This window comes from Schistocerca americana, chromosome 3 (assembly GCF_021461395.2).
Source record: "Schistocerca americana isolate TAMUIC-IGC-003095 chromosome 3, iqSchAmer2.1, whole genome shotgun sequence".
In the NCBI taxonomy this organism is placed as follows: Eukaryota; Metazoa; Arthropoda; class Insecta; order Orthoptera; family Acrididae; genus Schistocerca; species Schistocerca americana.
Genome location: NC_060121.1, coordinates 147826140 through 147844660, shown reverse-complemented (window position 1 = coordinate 147844660; position 18521 = coordinate 147826140). Strand labels below are relative to the sequence as shown.

General features: G+C 43.2%; 1 protein-coding gene across 1 annotated transcript in view; it reads left to right on the top strand.

Moving 5' to 3' along the window:
* Positions 1–18521, top strand: part of LOC124605930 (mucin-17-like) — a 121745-nt gene that overhangs the window by 76345 nt on the left and 26879 nt on the right. The window contains exon 7 of the mRNA XM_047137887.1: positions 5405–5623. Coding sequence (XP_046993843.1) covers positions 5405–5554 — 150 coding nt within the window. The 3' untranslated portion in view covers positions 5555–5623. The remainder of the gene's footprint in view (positions 1–5404; positions 5624–18521) is intronic.

The following is an 18521-nucleotide window of genomic DNA, read 5'->3' as shown; positions in this document are numbered from 1 at the left end:
CAATGTTTATTTCTATTGTCTTTGTTGCAGTTATTAATTATCACTTTCTTTATTGCAATTATTTCTTTTCCCTACCATTGTTGCAAATATTTCTTACACTTTGTTGTGGTTTCTTCTGAGTTTCTTTGTCGTGGTTGTTCATTGCAAGTTTCTGTATTGTAGTTTTTCAGTGCTAATTTGTTTACTGAAGAGGCTTCTAAGAAATCTGAGACATCCATTGAGTTCTGTGTTTTCGTGAGGAGTTTGCCAGTTGACACAGTTGCAGTGTGTTTTGTGAAAAGGACTGTTTGAAATGTTTGTGACTGGGGCCACAGGAGAGTGAAGTGTGCTGGCTATTTGCATGTCCCTAAAAGAGTGATATATAAGACAACAAAAAAACAGACTTTGTTCAGGCTGGGAATAAGTGTTATAATTTGAAGTCTGTTTCAAAGTGAAGCTGTTCCCAGTGACGACTTTTTGTGTTCTAAATGTTTTGACAGAATAACAACAATGATAGTATGTGAACTAGGTGAAGCCTCCCCTGGTACAGATGATACAGATTTTGCATAAATAGAGGAAGAATTAAATACCCTGAATCAGTCAAATACAGAGGTACGAGTTAGTTGTGTCAAGAAGCGGTGGTCAGTGAAGTCGAGTCATAAGCTTTATGCATCAAGAAAGCGCAAAGAAATTACTAAAGCTAGGGATGAATACACTACAGCAAAACTGACCATACTCTTCAAAGTAGAAATTCCATTTTCAGAACAATATGAACCAAAGCACTGTTGCACCTCTTGGCGGGAATTTTTCACAAATATCAATTCAGCTGTTAAATATTGTGCATCCTACAGTGTAAAAGTGCAAGTTTTAACTATTATTCCAGAGAAATTTTCAAAGAAAACAATTTTGTACTATGTTCCATCAATATCAAAGTACATGGTAGACAGACAAATCAAGAAATGTGAGGTCTGTAAAAAGAGTCTTTGGAAGACCAGATCCCTATTATGGTCATCCTGTAGAAGCAGCTCAAGTTCAAATAGTGCCTTCATTTTATCTGGAAGAAAAATGGGACGGTCCTTGCCAGAGTGACAACAAAAAAGACACTCTAACTGTAACAGTTGAAAGTCAAAAAGCTGTGAAAGTGAAGAGTTACATGACTCACAGTATTAAAGAAACTTTGAAATTTATAAGAGCAACTACACAACTTCACATGTTGGAAGATCAAAATTTTATGCACTACGACCTAAGTGGGTAGTTCCACACACCACCTAGAGATGACTGTTTATGTGTGTACTGTGCGAATTTTGAACTTTTTGTGGTAACTTCGAAGAACTTACTAGAGCACATGACATTTGACACTTTGGTTGTGCATGTGAAGTCATTAGTAGTCTGTGACATAAAACGAGAAACTTGTTTGTTTTGAGAATGTAGGGACTGCCCTGGAAAAGGAGGACTGTCTTTACAGACACCTGGCCTTGAAGATGTAGCAGATAACTCTGCAGAAATTATGTGTGTGACATGGGAGGAAAATAAACTAATTAAGAAAACTGTTACCTTTACAGTTTCATTGATGAACTTGGTAAATGCTCAGTGAAAGCAGCAATACACCAGCATCTGAAGAAATTGCAGCAACAACATTTTCGAGAAGTGAAAGTGTGTGTACAGACTGAATAACTATGTTTAGTGCTGCAATGTGATTTCGCAGAGAACTGGTCTGTAATTCTCCCACAAGAGGTACAAGGGTATCATTGGAGTAATGACCAGGTTTCAATTTTTACAAGAGCGACATATTTTCAAGACAAGACCACAAGTGTTGCAGTTATAAGTGATGACACAGGATATGGCTCAGCACATGCTTTGCTAGCAATGCACAAAATTCTTCAACTGCAAACAGTGGCAAAGATGATCATCATTATTTCTGATGATGCACCTAGTCATTTTAAAAAACATTACTGATGTGTTGGCAGAAGAGCCAACACCGTGTTGCTAGAGGAGGCCGAAATGCACGCGTTTAATCTCATGCAGACTGGCGTGAGGTCTGGAACAAGGTAAAGTAATTAAAGTACGTAGTTGCTTGAATACTTAACTTTAATCCATAATTGGAGAACATCGCTCTTGATGATACATAATTACAATCTCAATATAAACTGGTAATGGCGCCTTGCTAGGTCGTAGCAAATGACGTAGCTGAAGGCTATGCTAACTATCGTCTCGGCAAATGAGAGCGTATTTGTCAGTGATCCATCTCTGGCAAAGTCTGCTGTAGAACTGGGCCGAGTGCTAGGACGTCTCTCTAGACCTGCCGTGTGGCGGCGCTCGGTCTGCAATCACTGACAGTGGCGACACGTGGGTCCGACGTATACTAATGGACCGTGGCCGATTTAAAGGCTACCACCTAGCAAGTGTGGTGTCTGGCGGTGACACCACAATTACCAGCTGTTTGAATTGAGTAAGTCGCTTATGCCAACTGAGTGGGTATACAGTGCTACTGGTCACAGGAAGGGGCCTTGTGATGGTGTAGGAGGCTTGCTGAAGCACCATGCTACAAAACATAATCTATCCAGACCAAATACAGCTGCAATTCAGAATGCTGAGGATTTTACGAGAGTCGTGAAATCTTACACATCCACAGCCCTCATTCTTTTGTCCACAGAGTTAATCGAAGAATTCCGTGAGCAGAAAAAAGAAGAATGGTCTAAACAAACTACTCCTGTGAAAGGAATTCAGAAGACACATTTTTGGACTCAAAGTGGTGTGTGAACTTACATTGCACATACTTTAAAAAGCAAGAAAGAAGACATTCTGTTTGTTCGGCCAACACCTCAGAAACAGCAGGATAATATTCAGATTCAGACCCTGAGAAGCGGGATGTTTGTGGCATATGTGTATGACTGTGACTGGTGGATTGCAGAGATTATAGGCACCATTTATGAGTTAAATGAAATTGTAGTGAACTTTATGCTACCACATGGACCAGCTGCTGGATATAGATTTCCAGCTGAAGGTCAGCAACAATGCCGTCAGTGCTTACTTCGTGTTCACAATGTTTTGAAGATTGTAAGTACTCCAGTGTCTATTGGTTCAACAAGAAGGCATCACTCTGTATCAAAGGAAGATACTGAAGCAGTGGGACACATTTTTAGTTCATTGATTGACTAATTTCAGTACAAAACCGAGTGCACAAAAGTTGTTTAAATTGGAACCATTTAAAACTAAAATTATGTTAAATAAGGCTAGGTTTTGATTTTTATGATTTTTTTTAATTTTATTTTTTATTTTTAATCACCTGTTATGTGATAATGTAATAAAACAGGTTTTATGTATGGCAGAAATTTCAATTATTTATAAAACCTGTTGAGTCTACAAGTGGAAGCTCTCCTTTTCAGGGAATGTAGAGCTATATGGTACTAATCAACAAAAAAAAAAATCAAAATTTTGTGGACTGGCATTTTTGAAAAAAAAAAAAAAATCCATAAAGTATAAAAAAAGTTCAGAACATTAAACTCAAAGAACTTCGACAGATAAGTCCAAATCAAGGATTTCTTTGTAATCAAAAAGCAATTATCTTTCAATTTAAAAAAGCCAACAAAATAATTAAAACTGTTCCAGAGATATAGCATTTTAAAAAAATTTCCCAAAGTCGCATCTTTAAAATGGTATGTGCAGTGTCATCTTTGTAGGGCTGTATCTTGGAGCAGAAATGTTTTTGGAGAAAACAAATAAATATGTGTTCCTTACTAAGTCCTCCATTTTAACATATGCTAAATTCAATAACATCCAAGACTATGAAGATAAGATTTTTTCCTAGCCTGCCTGGAATGATATGGACTATGCCGAGGGAGAAGATATGGAGCGGGAGGTGGGGGTTGGGGGGGGGGGGGGGGGAGTGTTTAGCAGCTATGGGAAAGTGGGGAGCCATCTGTGAGCTAGCTAGGGATGCAGGTAGAGGAGGCAGGTGGCACACGACAGCTTGCGATTTCACAGACTAAGTGCATGAGACAACAGCACTCAACTAGCTGATAGAAATTGGGCGGGGGTACTGGGACAGGGAATGGTACACACACACACACACACACACACACACACACACACACAGGGGGGTGGAGGGGACAGCGAGTTACCTTAGGTGTAGGCCCGGGAGGTTACAGGAGTGAAGGATGTGCTGTAAGGATAACTCCCAGTAGCGCAGCTCCGAAAAGCTAATGGTGGTTGGGAGGATCCAGATGGCATGGGTTGTGAAGCAGCCATTGAAATCTCGCATGTTGTGCTCTGCTGCATGTTGTGCCACTGCCTGGGCCATCTTGTTTTTGGCAACAGTTTGGTGGTGACCATTCATTCTGGTTCCCAGCTGGTTGGTTGTCATACCAATGTAAAATGCTGTGCAATGGTTGCAGCAGAGCTGGTATGTAGCATAGTTAATTTCACAGGTGGCCTGGCCTCTGATGGGGTGGGATGAGCCTGAGACAGTACTGAAGTAGGAGGTGCTGGGTGGATGGATAGGACAGGTCTTACATCTGGGTCTTCCGCAAGGTTATGATCCCTGTGGCAGAGGATTGGAGGTGGGAGTGGCATAGGGATGGACTAGAATGTTGTGGAGTTTGGCTGGGTGACGGAACACACTTTGGGAGGGGATGGAAGTATCTGGATAGGATGTCCCTCATCTCAGGTCATGATGATAGATAATCAAAGCCCTGATGAAGGATGTGGTTCAGTCGTCACAGTCCTGTGTGTGTTGGGTGATTAGGGGGCACTTCTTGGGATGAATGTGAGGATATGTCATGGGAGATCTGTTTGTGTATTAGGTTGGGGGGGGGGGGGGGGCGGTGTTGACTGTCTGCGAATTCCTTTGTGAGGCCTTTAACAAACTGGGCGAGGGACTTCTCATCGCTGCAAGTGCATCTGCATATTTTGTTGTGAGTGCTAGTGATATTTGTGGCATTGTGATTAAGCAAGAAATGAAGTACAAGAATTTTTGGCAAACACACTCAAGCATCTGCAGTTCGACATACAGTTTGCATAGAGATTACTGCTGTGTTGCCGAAGAGAAGTTTTAATTTGCAAGTTTCTCCACTAGCTTTTGAGCGTAATATCTTTATTTTCTACTTTATATGCTTCATACTGCCATCTTGGACAGCAGCAGTCAGTTGTTGTTGCATGATGGCCTCATCAACTGAAAACAAATTAACAATGTGAGTGGACATTCATAATTTGGATTTGCAGTCTTAATATACAATTTTTAATTTTTGATGCTATAAACAATTACAAATATAATTTTTGATTAAAAGGACTGATTTACTTTGCTTGCAGTTATTTTACATTCTGTCCAGTACTATTTTATTTTGTTTCCACTAAGTAAATGACCATACCATCTTTGCAGATTTCATTGAGATTCATGCTGTTGCTTCATGAATTTTATGGATTACAGCAGCAGCAACAGCAGCAGTCAGCAGCAGGATACCCAAAGTCTACGACTATGGTGCCTGACACTCAGCAACGAGAATTTCCACATCCGCCATCAACATTTGGCAATGTTGTGATGTCACCTGCTCAAATATGTCGAATGCAATGGCCTTAATCTCATGTTCCCTAAAGACTGCGGGTCTGAGGAATAAGCTGTGTGATCTGAATTGCTGCTTGTGAGCAGGTAAGTGGCTTACAGGAAGTTTTCGCAAGGACTGAAGACTTTTAAGTGTAAGTGCTTTGACTTTATTCAGATTTGTTTCTTTGAATATACAATAGAACAAAATTTTTTTGTTTGCATTCTGTAAATGGAATTATCATGTGGAGGAATTAGGAAGTAAAACACATTTAGCTTCTGCTCATTTACAAACACACACACACACACACACACACACACACACACACACACACACACACAGGTCCTAAGTCCCGAGTGTGGCCAGTTCCCGAATTGTCCGACCGTTTCGCGCTTTGGCCGGGAGATGTGGCCAAGATCAGATTACTCGCAACGTAACAGCGTATATGCTACTTTGGCTGATCATTTCACACAATGGCAGGAAATCTCTAGCCAAAGTTCAATGTGATGGTGCGACAATGTGCGCTAGGCAGACCGTCTTTGGCTTTCAGTATTGAGTGTGTGGTTTTCAGTATTAAGTGTGCTGTGCACATGGTAGCTGCTGCTTCTCAGAGAACACCCTGCCTTTGAGACTGCGACAAATAAGTTTCATTGTGAATACTGTGGTGACTCCTGGTATTTATATTCTATTATACTAAACTACAGGCATGGTTCCTTTGAAAGGGCACGGCTGATTGCCTTCCCCATCCTTCCCTAACCCGAGCTTGCGCTCCGTCTCTAATGACCTCGTTGTCGACGGGACGTTAAAACGACACTAACCTGACCACTAACTAAACTACACTACACAGTAGAGCCCTGTTTATCCAACCTGGACTGGCCATTGCCTGGTCAGATAGGCAGGAAAGACAAGTGACATGGAAAGTGATAAAATAAATAAATTTTACCATTTTTTACTGCTTCCTTTTTCTCTGCTGACCATTTATTGTTAAATGGAAGGTCGGGTGACCGGGATCCATCTGTGTTTGTATTTGTGACATTTACATGCTTTCTGATATTTTCCTCTAAATGTGGTAAATCAGCAACTGATCATAATTATTTGGCCTGTAGGCGTATCCCATGAAACAGTACATCGATTGCAGTTATTTGTATTATTCTTCTGTTGGCTGTCCTATGGCTACTTCAGATGGAAGTAATCAGCAGGGTGAATTTGCTATACATGTAAATGCAAAACCAACATTAGATGTGAAAAGCAGGGTCTGTCACTTTTGAATACTCTGCTTCAATAAAAAGCAAAAATGTCACCAAAGAAGTCTTTACACTGTGTCTCTGCTTATGCAAGGCTTGTCAGACTAAGTTGTCTAATCTCCAGAAAAGCTTAGTTTCCAAAACTCTGATATTTAAACAATCAAGATCAAGGCAGGCAGATGTGATAGACCTGCAAAGTAACCCTGACAATGAGTACAAATTTATATTCAGTTACCAGTATCAGTGAACCATGTTTATATTATTGCAGTCCCTGAAAGGAAAATAACAGAAGAAGCTGTGTACCAGCTACTCGAGATCTTCACCGCTGTAGGTTCTCCAAGTGTGTATCAGTCAGATAACAAGAAAGAATTTTCGAACTAAGCTATAAATGAACTAAAGAACATGTAACCCGAACTGAGAATCAAACAATGGAAAATCCAGGACGGAATGTAACAATATTAGAGAAGGAAAGTTGCTACTCACCATATAAGGAGATGCTGAGTTGCAGATAGGCACAACAAAAAGATTCTCACAATTGTAGCTTTCGACCATTAAGGCCTTTGTCAACAACAGACACACTCACACACACACAACTGCAGTCTCAGAAAACTGAAACCACACTGGGTTGGGTTGTTTGGGGGAAGAGACCAAACAGCGAGGTCATCGGTCTCATCGGATTAGGGAAGGACAGGGAAGGAAGTCGGCTGTGCCCTTTCAGAGGAACCATCCCGGCATTTGCCTGGAGCGATTTAGGGAAATCACAGAAAACCTAAATCAGGATGGCCGGACACAGGATTGAACCGTTGTCCTCCCGAATGCGAGTCCAGTGTGATAACCACTGCGCCACCTCGCTCACTTGGTAAACCACACTGGTTTCAGCTGCCTGAGACTGCAGTCGTGTGTGCGAGTTGTGGGTTGCATGTGTGTGTGTGTGTGTGTGTGTGTCTATTGTTGACTAAGACCTTAATGGGCAAAAGCTATAATTGTGAGAATCTTTTTGTTGAGCCTATCTGAGACTCAGCATGCGACTCAGCATCTCCGCTACATGGTGAGTAGCAACTTTCGTTCTCTAATATTAGTTCACAGAAAATCTAGATGTAGCCAAAGCCATGCTTCCAAGAAAATCTGGAACCAGAATGTTCAGAATGTGATGATGACATGGATGCAGACAAAGAAATCAACACATTTCACTGAGTGTCTCCAATTTATTCAGTTGGTGAAAAACTGTTCTTTTCATCAAGGCATTCCACAGTTGCCATATGAGGGCATGTTTCGCTGCAAAGCAAAAGTGAGTAAGTACGACAAATCTACCCAGAGAAGTTGTGGATAACATAATGACACAAAGACCTTGAGAATGTTGAACAAGAATTGGAGGTTGCTATAAATGCAAGACTGCCCCCATAATTGAAGCTGCTGCCATGACAATGGAACCATCAAAATCGGCAGACCAATTGTCTGACAATAATAGTGGAGAAGTATTGTGTGTGGTTTGTCGAAACTGGGTGTAGCGCAGTCCATTGTTGTGTATCCTGCAGCAACAGTGTCCGTGCAATTTGTGGATAAGTAACAAAGCGGGTGAAGAGTATGGAGAGAAAAGTACTTGCTGACTATTTCAAAACAAACAAGATATCAGGAAAAAGAAGTCAGGAGCTCATTCCAGTTTGCAAACACAAGGTGCAAAACTGATTAAAAATTAAGATGCAAAATTCCCACCATCCTGGAGACATTGTTCACACCCATACAGCAGATGTTGACAGACATGGTGATCCCAGAAGTGTACTTGCTGTTGTCATGAATGTTGGGGTTGCTTTCTACAAGCTAGGAACAAAGAATGGTGTTCCAAAGCGACTGTATTGCGGAAGTGTTTTTTCCAGCCTGCATGAGAAACTGTCCATGCTGGAATCCACAGTTACAGAAGGAAAATCGTACAAACCGTCTCTTATTCACAATCACTAACTGGCACTCTAAACAATTGTGCTAGTAAGTGTGTAACAAATTGTTGCAAATGTAGAAATCAGAAACTGTTGAACAATTCCAGTGTCATAAAAGTTTATCTTCATTGTAGTAAATAAGATTGATAAAATTAATGGATAATTTAAAGTTTTAACAGTGTGCAATTGCAGATGTCATGTAAGTTCATATTGTTGTGTAAGTAATGACAGATTGTAATAAGTGAGACTGATAAAATGAATAGCTTGGTAAAAGGTTTGAAATTATGCAGCCTTACAGCCTCCTCAGATAGGCTCAGTTCTTTTCTTTCAACTTTGGCTGATTGGTCTATGCCATTTCGTGAATTGACTGACCCAATCCTGAAATCGAGAAAAGATTGGACGTTGGCCAGTCAATTTACAGTGACACTGGCCACTTCCTGACTTTGCTGGACACTTCCAATTTGACTGATTTCGCAGTTTGACCATCTCTCTCTCTCTCTCTCTCTCTCTCACACACACACACACACACACACACACACACACACACACACACACACACATACACATTATACTGAATTGTTCTGTAGAGGTCTTTTTAAAAACGTACCATATTCTGATAGAAAATAGTGCTGGTTGAAACTAGGAAAAACCCTATAAACATATTTCCCAAAAGAAATAGTTGTAGAGATGTGGGCTATTTTACTTGTTATAGAACATATTCAAAGAAGGGCAGCGTGAATAATCTCAGGTTTGTTTGACTCTTGGGAGAACGTGCTGAAAAACCGACTTGGTAGACAGTCGAAGATAGGTGCCAACTGTACTGTGAAAGCCTACTTACAAAGTTTTGAGAACTGGAACTGAGTGAAGAATTTAGAAATATACTTCATTGGCTCCATATTGCTCCCATAGGGACTGCGAAAAGAAGATTTAGACTAATAGACTAATTATGGTACACACAGAGGCACCTAAGCAGTCACCCTTCCCACACCCTTCTGTGATTGGCATGGGAAGCAGATGTGAATGGTTGTTACTCACTAGTGCGTGCTGTCTACCTGTTGATATTTATTGCTCATTTATTGTTGGTGGGTTGTCTTTTGAACTTAGTCCTCTGACTTAATGCAGTTGTCAGACACAGCTCTTAACTATCTCCTGCATGAGCCATTCTGTAATATCGCTCTGATGTTGAACAGTATTAGTGATTCTGCAGAGTGTGAACAATGTAAACATTGAAGTTGAGTTGAATTATTCTGTGCGAGAAATGACAGGTGTGGTACTTTGCTACTTAGTCAGTGGCCTTAATTGGGAGGTATGTGTCGTGTACTTCAAGTGACATCCTTGACACATGTTGTGTAGGTTGTTGGAGGGTCTTGCAGACACAGGGTAAATCACAGCAAGGTTGAGAGATTGTGGTAGACTTTACAGAGTTCGCATGCCAGATATCAGGGTATGCGGTGTGAAGGGTGTAATAAGTGATGGTCGTTAAAAAAAATGTGCAAAGAATTGAAGCTGATGAAGGCATAAACCATACTCTTGAATGTTCAGTTCTGCCTGAGCATTTAGTTTATTCACATTACTTACCAGTGTGCGAGCTCTCGGAACACAAGACCATCTTGCTAGATTATAGTTCTTCCAGTTGTTTCTAAAACAGTTCATAACTTGGATTTTAGGTGCCATTTGTGGTGGGATTCACACAAAGTGGGGTAATAAATTACCACAGTAACTGTGAGTGAGCAGATGCGAATCCTCAAATGGTTGTGGAAGTAAGGGTGAGAGACACGCAGGGCTATATGTTTTTCAGACAAATGAGCGGGGGCTGTTTATCACAGATTTCTAAGCGAGACATTACTCACACTAAGTAGAAGGTTATCCTTGCAGACAGACAGTGAACATGATTTATGTATGGTAGGGATCCACCTCATTTTATATGTCTCAAATGACAGTACCTAACACAGATGTTTCATGAACAATGGATTGCTGAAGGAGATCCAGTAACGTTAACTACCTTTTCATTTGAGCTTGATCTCTTAGACTTCTTGCTGTGGCCCTCAGGGGCTCAGCATTTGTTTGCTGAATACGGGCTTGGCGACCCCGGGGTTCCTGAGCTGGGGACTGGTAAGCACCGCCAGTCTCCTGTCACTGTAAGCTCTGGGCACGCTTCAGCAACCACTGTGTGGCACGATGCTGGAATGTTGTGTGTCTCAGAGAATGGGGGACCATGAGGACACGATAAACCTATATAAAAAAAAACCTCAGTCTCAAGGTATGCTGCATGCTGAGGAGATGCGTTGCCATTGAGATGGAACAGTTATTAACAGGTGACCTCTGGAGACCCTGCCGCACCTCAGTTGTACACGGCTCACTCAGGCACATGGGGCTCTGTCTGAGTAGACCCTTACTTCCCTAGCTGCTCATGGGATCGAAATGGGTCCTCCGAAATCTTCCTTTCCTCCTCCCAGCGGAAAGGGTGGGCCGCTGGAAGGTTCTAACACCCAGTCTATCAAGAGGGCTAGTGTAGTCAGTCCCCCTGATTCTGGAGCTTCTCTGACAAGTCCGGTCTCTAGTAACAGAATCCATGTTGGTCCTCAGAATATGTTTCTCATAGTGAAGCAGAAACAGAAGGGGGTAATTTTGAGAAGGTTTCGCTCTTTTATATACAAAAGGGTTTGGAGGGGATCTGTGGCTCCTTAAAACCGGTGAAGTGAAGTGCTTGTGCAGTGGGACCATGCTAGTGGAAACTTCCAATTCCCAGCAAGCAGTTAACCTCCAAACTGCTAAATGCCTTGGGGAATATGCCATAGACACTGAACTGCACAGCACCTTGAATTATAGCAAAGGTGTTGTGACATGCTGGGATCAAGTTGATGTTCCCAAGGAGGAATTGCAACGTGAGTGGGCTCTAGAAGGTGTGGTTGACGTGCAACATATCATGAAGAGGGTCCATGGCAATCTTATCAAATGTGACTCCTTTATCCTGACCTTCAGTAGCACGAAAATTCCTGAGCTTGTTAAGGCTGGCTTCCTTCGCGTTATTGTGAGGCCTTATTTCCCAACCCCAATGTGTTGTTTTAAATGCCAGCATTTTGGGCATACTATCACCTTAGGGTGTAAAGGCGAAGCAACTTGTGGCAACTGCAGTAAGGCTGCTCATGAAGGAGTTGGTTGCTCGTCTCCAGCCAAATGTAGCAATTTCTCTGGAAACCACCGTGTTTGGAGGAGGGACTACTGTATCTATTAGAGGAATGCAAAGTCCAGGAAATAAAAACAACCAAGCATATCCCTTATGGTGAGGCCAAAAAGATCAAGTCCATGCAGCCTTCCACATTTGCTACATCTTTTGCGTCAGTGGTTCAGAATCCTACTCCAAAAGCAGATGCCTCTACAAGACGGAGGTGGCGAGTGTTGGCGCTAACACCTGCAGATCTCAGTGAACTTGCAAGGCAGCAAGGGTTTCAGAGCCTGTAGCCTCTACTCGAACGGCAGACAAAGGTACAGTGGCCAACTTGAGCCTGCCCCTGGTGCCTCCAACAGCTGAGGCTGTTCAGAAACCCAGCACGGCCGTTACCACTCCCACATCGGCTCCACCAAACCGCAAAAAGCTCCTATAAAGCAGCAACAGCAGGTAAAATCACGTGGTAAACAGTCTGACCGTGTTTAAGTAATTTTATCTGATGCTTCGTCTGACTCTTCCCCAGAGTTGATGGAGTGTGAGGTATGTGTGGGGCAATCATCTCGCCCCACGACTACCCCTCCACCTGCCGCAGTCTTCCCACCCTGTCGGAAAGACAGGATGAAGGTGCTACCTGTCATAGATGACTCCAATACTTCATTGGAACTTGCAGGGATTCGGGACACATGTGGAGGAACTTCGTCTACTATCTCAGGGTAGACCACTGAGTCTGTGTCTCCAGGAGACTTATTTCCATCCATCATATGCCCCTGAGCTACGAGGCTGTGCACTCCGCAAAAAGGACAACCTGCGTGGAGAGAGAGCTAGAGGGGGCATGGATATTTTTGTCAGGACGGACTACCACTCCTCGCCTCTCTCACTTACGGCTTTACAAGCTGTTGCTGTATCCGTGCATGTGTGTCATCCATTGACAATATGTTCCCTTTACTTGCCCCCACATGATGCACTTGATGAAGAGGCCCTCATCGACCTTATTACACAGCTCCCCCACCTGTTCATCATATGTGGTGATTTTAATGCACACATTGTGCTTTGGGGCTCTGCAATTATCCATCCCAGGGGTAGAGCAATTAAGAGGCTTCTCCTGTCATCCCGTGCATACTTGCTAAATGCGGGACAGAGCACTCACTCCTGCACAGCAACTGGGTTGTTCTCTGCCATTGATCTCTCGCTTTGCTCTCCAGCTCTTCCCCACAGTGCTCAATAGGAAGTGGTCAATGACTTGCTCAGAAGTGATCACTTCCCGATGGACACTTTATAGCCAGTTGGCCCAGTTCGAACACTGTGTGAATGTCGAGGTGTGGGTGGATCATATTACCAAAATGGTCCTCCACACTGCTGCAGCATCCATTCCACAGTCCATGGGCCAACAGAAGAGGCAACCAGTCCCTTGGTGGAGTGCCGAATGCTGCTTTGCAGTCAGGACCAGGCGTGCGGCTCTGTGTAGGTTCCAGTGTCAGCCAACTGCCAAGAATCTTACAGCCTTTCAGATGGCGAGGGAAAAGTGTTGCCGAATTATTCAAGAGAGCAAGAAGAGGTCGTGGCAACAGTTCCTGGACACCATTCACCATTAATTGGTCCACCAAAAGTTCCATTGTGTGGGAGACCATCGGGCAAATTTCTGCGAGAGGAGGGAGGTGCCCCATGGCTGCTGCAATGAATAACGGCATTCTCCACATGGATCTCTAAGACATTTCCAAGATTATGGCAGTGTATTTTGCCACAGTTACTGCAACAGCCAGTCAGGATCCCGGTTTCCAGTGCCATGGAGCAGTTGCTGAGAGGTGTGGTTGGGACTTCCAGTCCACCTCTAATGAAGTTTACAACTGCCCATTCTCCATGTGAGAGCTGGATTCTGCATTGTCTGCAGCTCATGACACATTCCGTGGTCACGGCAGGATCCATTACAGTATGCTACGCACCTCACAACGCACAACAAAGAAATCCTCCTTGCACTTTTTAATGCCATTTGGGCGTCAGGTCGCTTTCCTGACTTGTGGGGTGAGGCTGTTTTAATTCCTTTTTTAAAACCTGGGAAAGACCTCACATGCCCAAGTAGTTACCATAGTGTTGCCCTCACTAATTGCATGGGAAAGACCTTGGAGCGGATGGTTAACCACTGCCTTGTCTGGGTCTTAGAATCCTGGCAACTCCTTAGTTGCTTTCAGTGGGGGTTCAGGAGGTTTTGTTCCACCTTTGATAACCTTGCTCTCCTGGAGGCAGCTATATAACACCACCTTTGATAACCTTGCTCTCCTTGAGGCAGCTTTCCTATGCAGGCATTGCCTTCTAGGTGTATTTTTTGACATCAAGAAGGCCTACCTACTTGGGGGCATCTCATCCTGGAGCAGCTTCACAACTGGGGTTTTAATGGTTGTCTTCCCATTTTTATGAAGTTCTTCCTCTCTCCACGATATTTTAGGTACCGAGTCGGTGATGTCCTGTCTGATCACTTTGAGCAGGAGAACGGTGTCCCTCAAGGTAACGTTTTAAGTGTGGCTGACTTTGCCATAGCTATTAATAGCATTACGTCCATTGTGAAAAGTCCTGTCCTTCGTTTTTTATTTATGGATGATTTCTCTGTGTTTTGCTCTTCTTCAAGCATCACATGTCAGTTGCAACTCACTCTTAGATGTTTGAATTAATGGGCGCAGAAGAGTGGTTTTAAGTTTTCCACCGAGATGTCCGTGTGTGTTCTTTTTCAGCAATCTCGTTCGATTTTAATCTTCCCTGAGTTGAGGATGAGTGACACTGTCCTTAATTTTAAAGACACAGTGAGATTTCCGGGGCTCATTTTTGACTCTTAAGCTTACGTAGTGTAGTTACCATATCATAGAGACCTGAAACAACTATCAATTAGACCGAGCGAGGTGGCGCAGTGGTTAGACACTGGACTCGCATTCTGGAGGACGACGGTTCAATCCCACGTCCTGCCATGCTGATTTAGGTTTTCCGTGATTTCCCTAAATCACTCCAGGTAAATGCCGGGATGGTTCCTCTGAAAGGGCACGGCCGACTTCCTTCCCCATCCTTCCCTAATCCGATGAGACCGATGACCACGCTGTCTGGTCTCCTTCCCCAAACAACCAAACCAAACCAACTATCAATTAAGGCTTTAAGTATTTTAAAATGTCTTAGCCACAGTACAAGGGGAGCAGACAGGACTTGTCTGCTCCAGTTTTACAGGGTATTTGTGCAATCTCGGCTCATTTATGGGTGCACGGTGTATGGGTCTTTAAAGATGTTGAACTGATGCACCATGTAGGTATTCGGCTGGCCACTGGGGCATTCAGAATAAGCCCATACCAAGCCTGTGTGCAGAGGCTGGTGAACCGCCACATCATATGAGGCAACAGCTACTTATGGTGCGCCAGGCGTATAAAACTATGTCCACACCATACACACCTGCATGCCATACAGTTGCTCAGCTTCCACTGGCACAGCTTTTTCATAACCAGCAACGAGCAAGGAGGCCCTATGGGATTCATGCACTGGATTGCCTTTTCGAGATGGATATGGTTGGTCTTAATGTTTTATGTCGTGGTTGGAGCAGGTTTCCACCTTGGCCCCTCCAATGACCCAGACTTATTTTAGATTTGAATAATTTTAAGAAAGATATTACACGTTACATTCCACTCTCTGTTTTTTAACATTTTAGATATGCATCACAGTTTCACAGTAATTTACGCTGATAGCTCCAAACAAGGGAATTCCCGTAGCTGTTCTGCAGTGTTTCCTGATCATGTCACCAGGATTCGCCTGCCTGACGAATATGCCATTTTTGCAGTGGAGCTCCATGCAATCTTGAAGGCACTAGAGCAGACATATCATATTCGGGGTAATCAGTTTCTCATCTGCTCTGATTCTCTTAGTGCCTTACAACCATTGCAGAATCTGTACCCAGCTGAGGAGTTGGTACATCTGATGTATGACCAAATGTACTTGGTTCAACCGGGGAGGGGGGAGGGGGATGAGCAGGTGTCATTCTGTTGGGTGCCAGGTCATGTCGGAATATGGGGCAATGAACAGGCTGATCGGGCTGCCAAGGAGGCCTGCAGAGAAGAGGATGTGACACAGAGTCATATTCCCTTGCAGGCTGTCGTTTCTGCACTCCACAGGAAGTGCAAGCAGTTGTGGGAGGAAGAATGAATGGCGGTGACAGCCAATTAGCTGCGGTTGTTGAAGTCAACAACTCAGCCGTGGCGTTCCTCCTGCTGGTTGCTCAGGCAGGATGAGGTGACCCTCGCGCGTCTTCGGATTGGGCACTGTCATCTCACACATAGCTTTCTATTATGGCGGGAGAATCCCCTGTTTTTTTATGCTTGTGGTGTGCACATCTCTGTCCCCCACATTTTAATGGAGTTCATTTTATACTGTGATGCAAGGGCAGAAGCAAAATTTGGTGGGTATCTGTGCCCTCTATTTTACCTGATGATGAGACGAGTGTAACTAGGGTTTTAAAGTTTTCCAATGTGTCTGGACTCTGGCCTAAACTTTTAGGCTGGAGGTTTTAGTGTATTGCAGAGTGGCTGGCTCCTCCCTTTTTTCCTTGCAGTCGTCCAGCCACATCCATATTGTTTTAGCTCCTTCTATCACTTTCTTCCTGTGCCATCCATGTTTTACTACTGACGCAATGCTTCATCCCATGTTTCGATGTGGGTATGTACATAGTTTTCCGACCTTTGCTACCTGTGTTTTATGTTCTGTTTTATCTGTATGAGAGTGAGTAACAAGTACATTGATCACCTCCTGTAGTCTCAGCGGACGGAGGTCTTTCATAGGAAAGAGTGGCCCATATCGCAAGAAGTATTTGTTTCTGGACATAGTATTTAGTAACGAGAATTGACCTTATATAGAGGAAAATTACAACTTATCATAGCGCCTAGAAACTAACATCAGAAATACAGAGTGTTGCTATCTAAAAAGCAGGACTTGATATTTGAAAGTACTAAGAGTGGACAGAAGCTGGAGGAAAAGTGCCACAAAGGAAGTAAAGATCTGTCTAAGGCAGTAACAGAAATTTGAGCTGTATCATTCGTATTGTAATATTTTATACTGCGTACATAAAACGGGACAGGGTAGAGAAATTAAATGCAGCTTTAAGATTCATTCACTGTGATGAACATTATTTATTTGTCTGTTGGTCCACAAGTGGGTGCCATATTTTAATAAAAGATAGATGCTAGTTAAAGATAGGGGTGCACTTTCCATTTCTGTAATAATGTACAGAAACTTTAAAACCACACATTTATTTACTTATATTTTCTTTACATGGAGCCACCAAACTGATGGCTTTTGAAACCCACAGAAATAATAATTTTGCAATAATTATACATTCAAAATATGTTTTATACAACAAATGTCACACAATAATATCTATTGTACAATTTATGGAAATTCCTGGATGGAGCAATACGTAAAATAAGGTAAAGGCAACAACTCACCTGTAACGAGTCAATGCATAGAACACAGTAACACATAACATGAAAGCAGCATTCACACTAGCTTTCAAGCACTGCTTTTTTTTTTTTCAGCAATAATACACACATTCATGCACACAGGCACCCAAACACACTCTCCCATGGCCACAGCAAGACTAATTAATTGATACTCGAGTTCTGAAAGCGTTCACCTGAGCAAATGAGGTGGGAAAGTGGTAGGGAAGGATGCAAGGAGGTGTACTGGGAAAGAGACAGATCTTTGCACTGATGAGTTCATGGCTGCACAACAAGATGAAAAAAGTAAAGATGGTGCAACATAAAAAGATGTAGGAAGAGGGAGTGGGGGAACTGATAGGGGAGAGAGAAAGGAGAGAGGTTGAAAGGGGGAGGGGGAGAAAGGGGGGATGGGGGTGAGGGGAGAATCCCTGCATTCAGGGCTTGAGGGGGTGGGAAGTAGTGGGAGTAGGCAGTGCATGAACTGGGCAGAGTAGCTGTGGGTTGGACAGAAGAGAGAAGGGGAAAAGGCAAGGTGAGGCATTGGGAGCAGTTTAGAAGTGGTTTAGCACAGGAGGATTGCGAGAGTGCAGGATGAGTTAGAGAGACAATTCCCATCTGCATAGTTCTGAGAAACTTGTGGTGGAAGGGAGTATCCAAATGGCCCATGTAGTGAAGCAGCTGTGAGGACATTTGTGTTGTGGTCTGCAGCATGTTTGGCAACTGGATGGTCAAGTTTACGGTTTGCCACAGTTTTGCAGTGGCCATTTGTTCAAGTAAACATTTTGTTACTTGTTGTACCCAGATAGAATACTGTAAAATTGTAGCAGCATAGCTGATATATAATATGACTGCTTTCACATGTGGTCCTTCCTTTTATTGGGTAGGAAACTCCTGTGACTGGACTGCAGTAGGAAGTGGTGGGTGAGTGTATGGGGTAGGTCTTGCACGTGGCCTGACCACAAGGGAATGAATGACCCATGGGCTGCAAGATTGGGAGTAGGATTGGAATATGAATGGTCAAGAATATTTTGTATTTTGGATGAACACTATTTTGGGGGATGTGGTTAGGATATTTTGAATAGGATATACCTCATCTCAGGACACAACGTGAGATAGTCGAACCCCTGGTGGGGAATGTGGTTGAGCTTTTCACCGTGAGCTTGAAAAGCTCAACCACATACTCCACTAGGTTTTTGACTACCTCA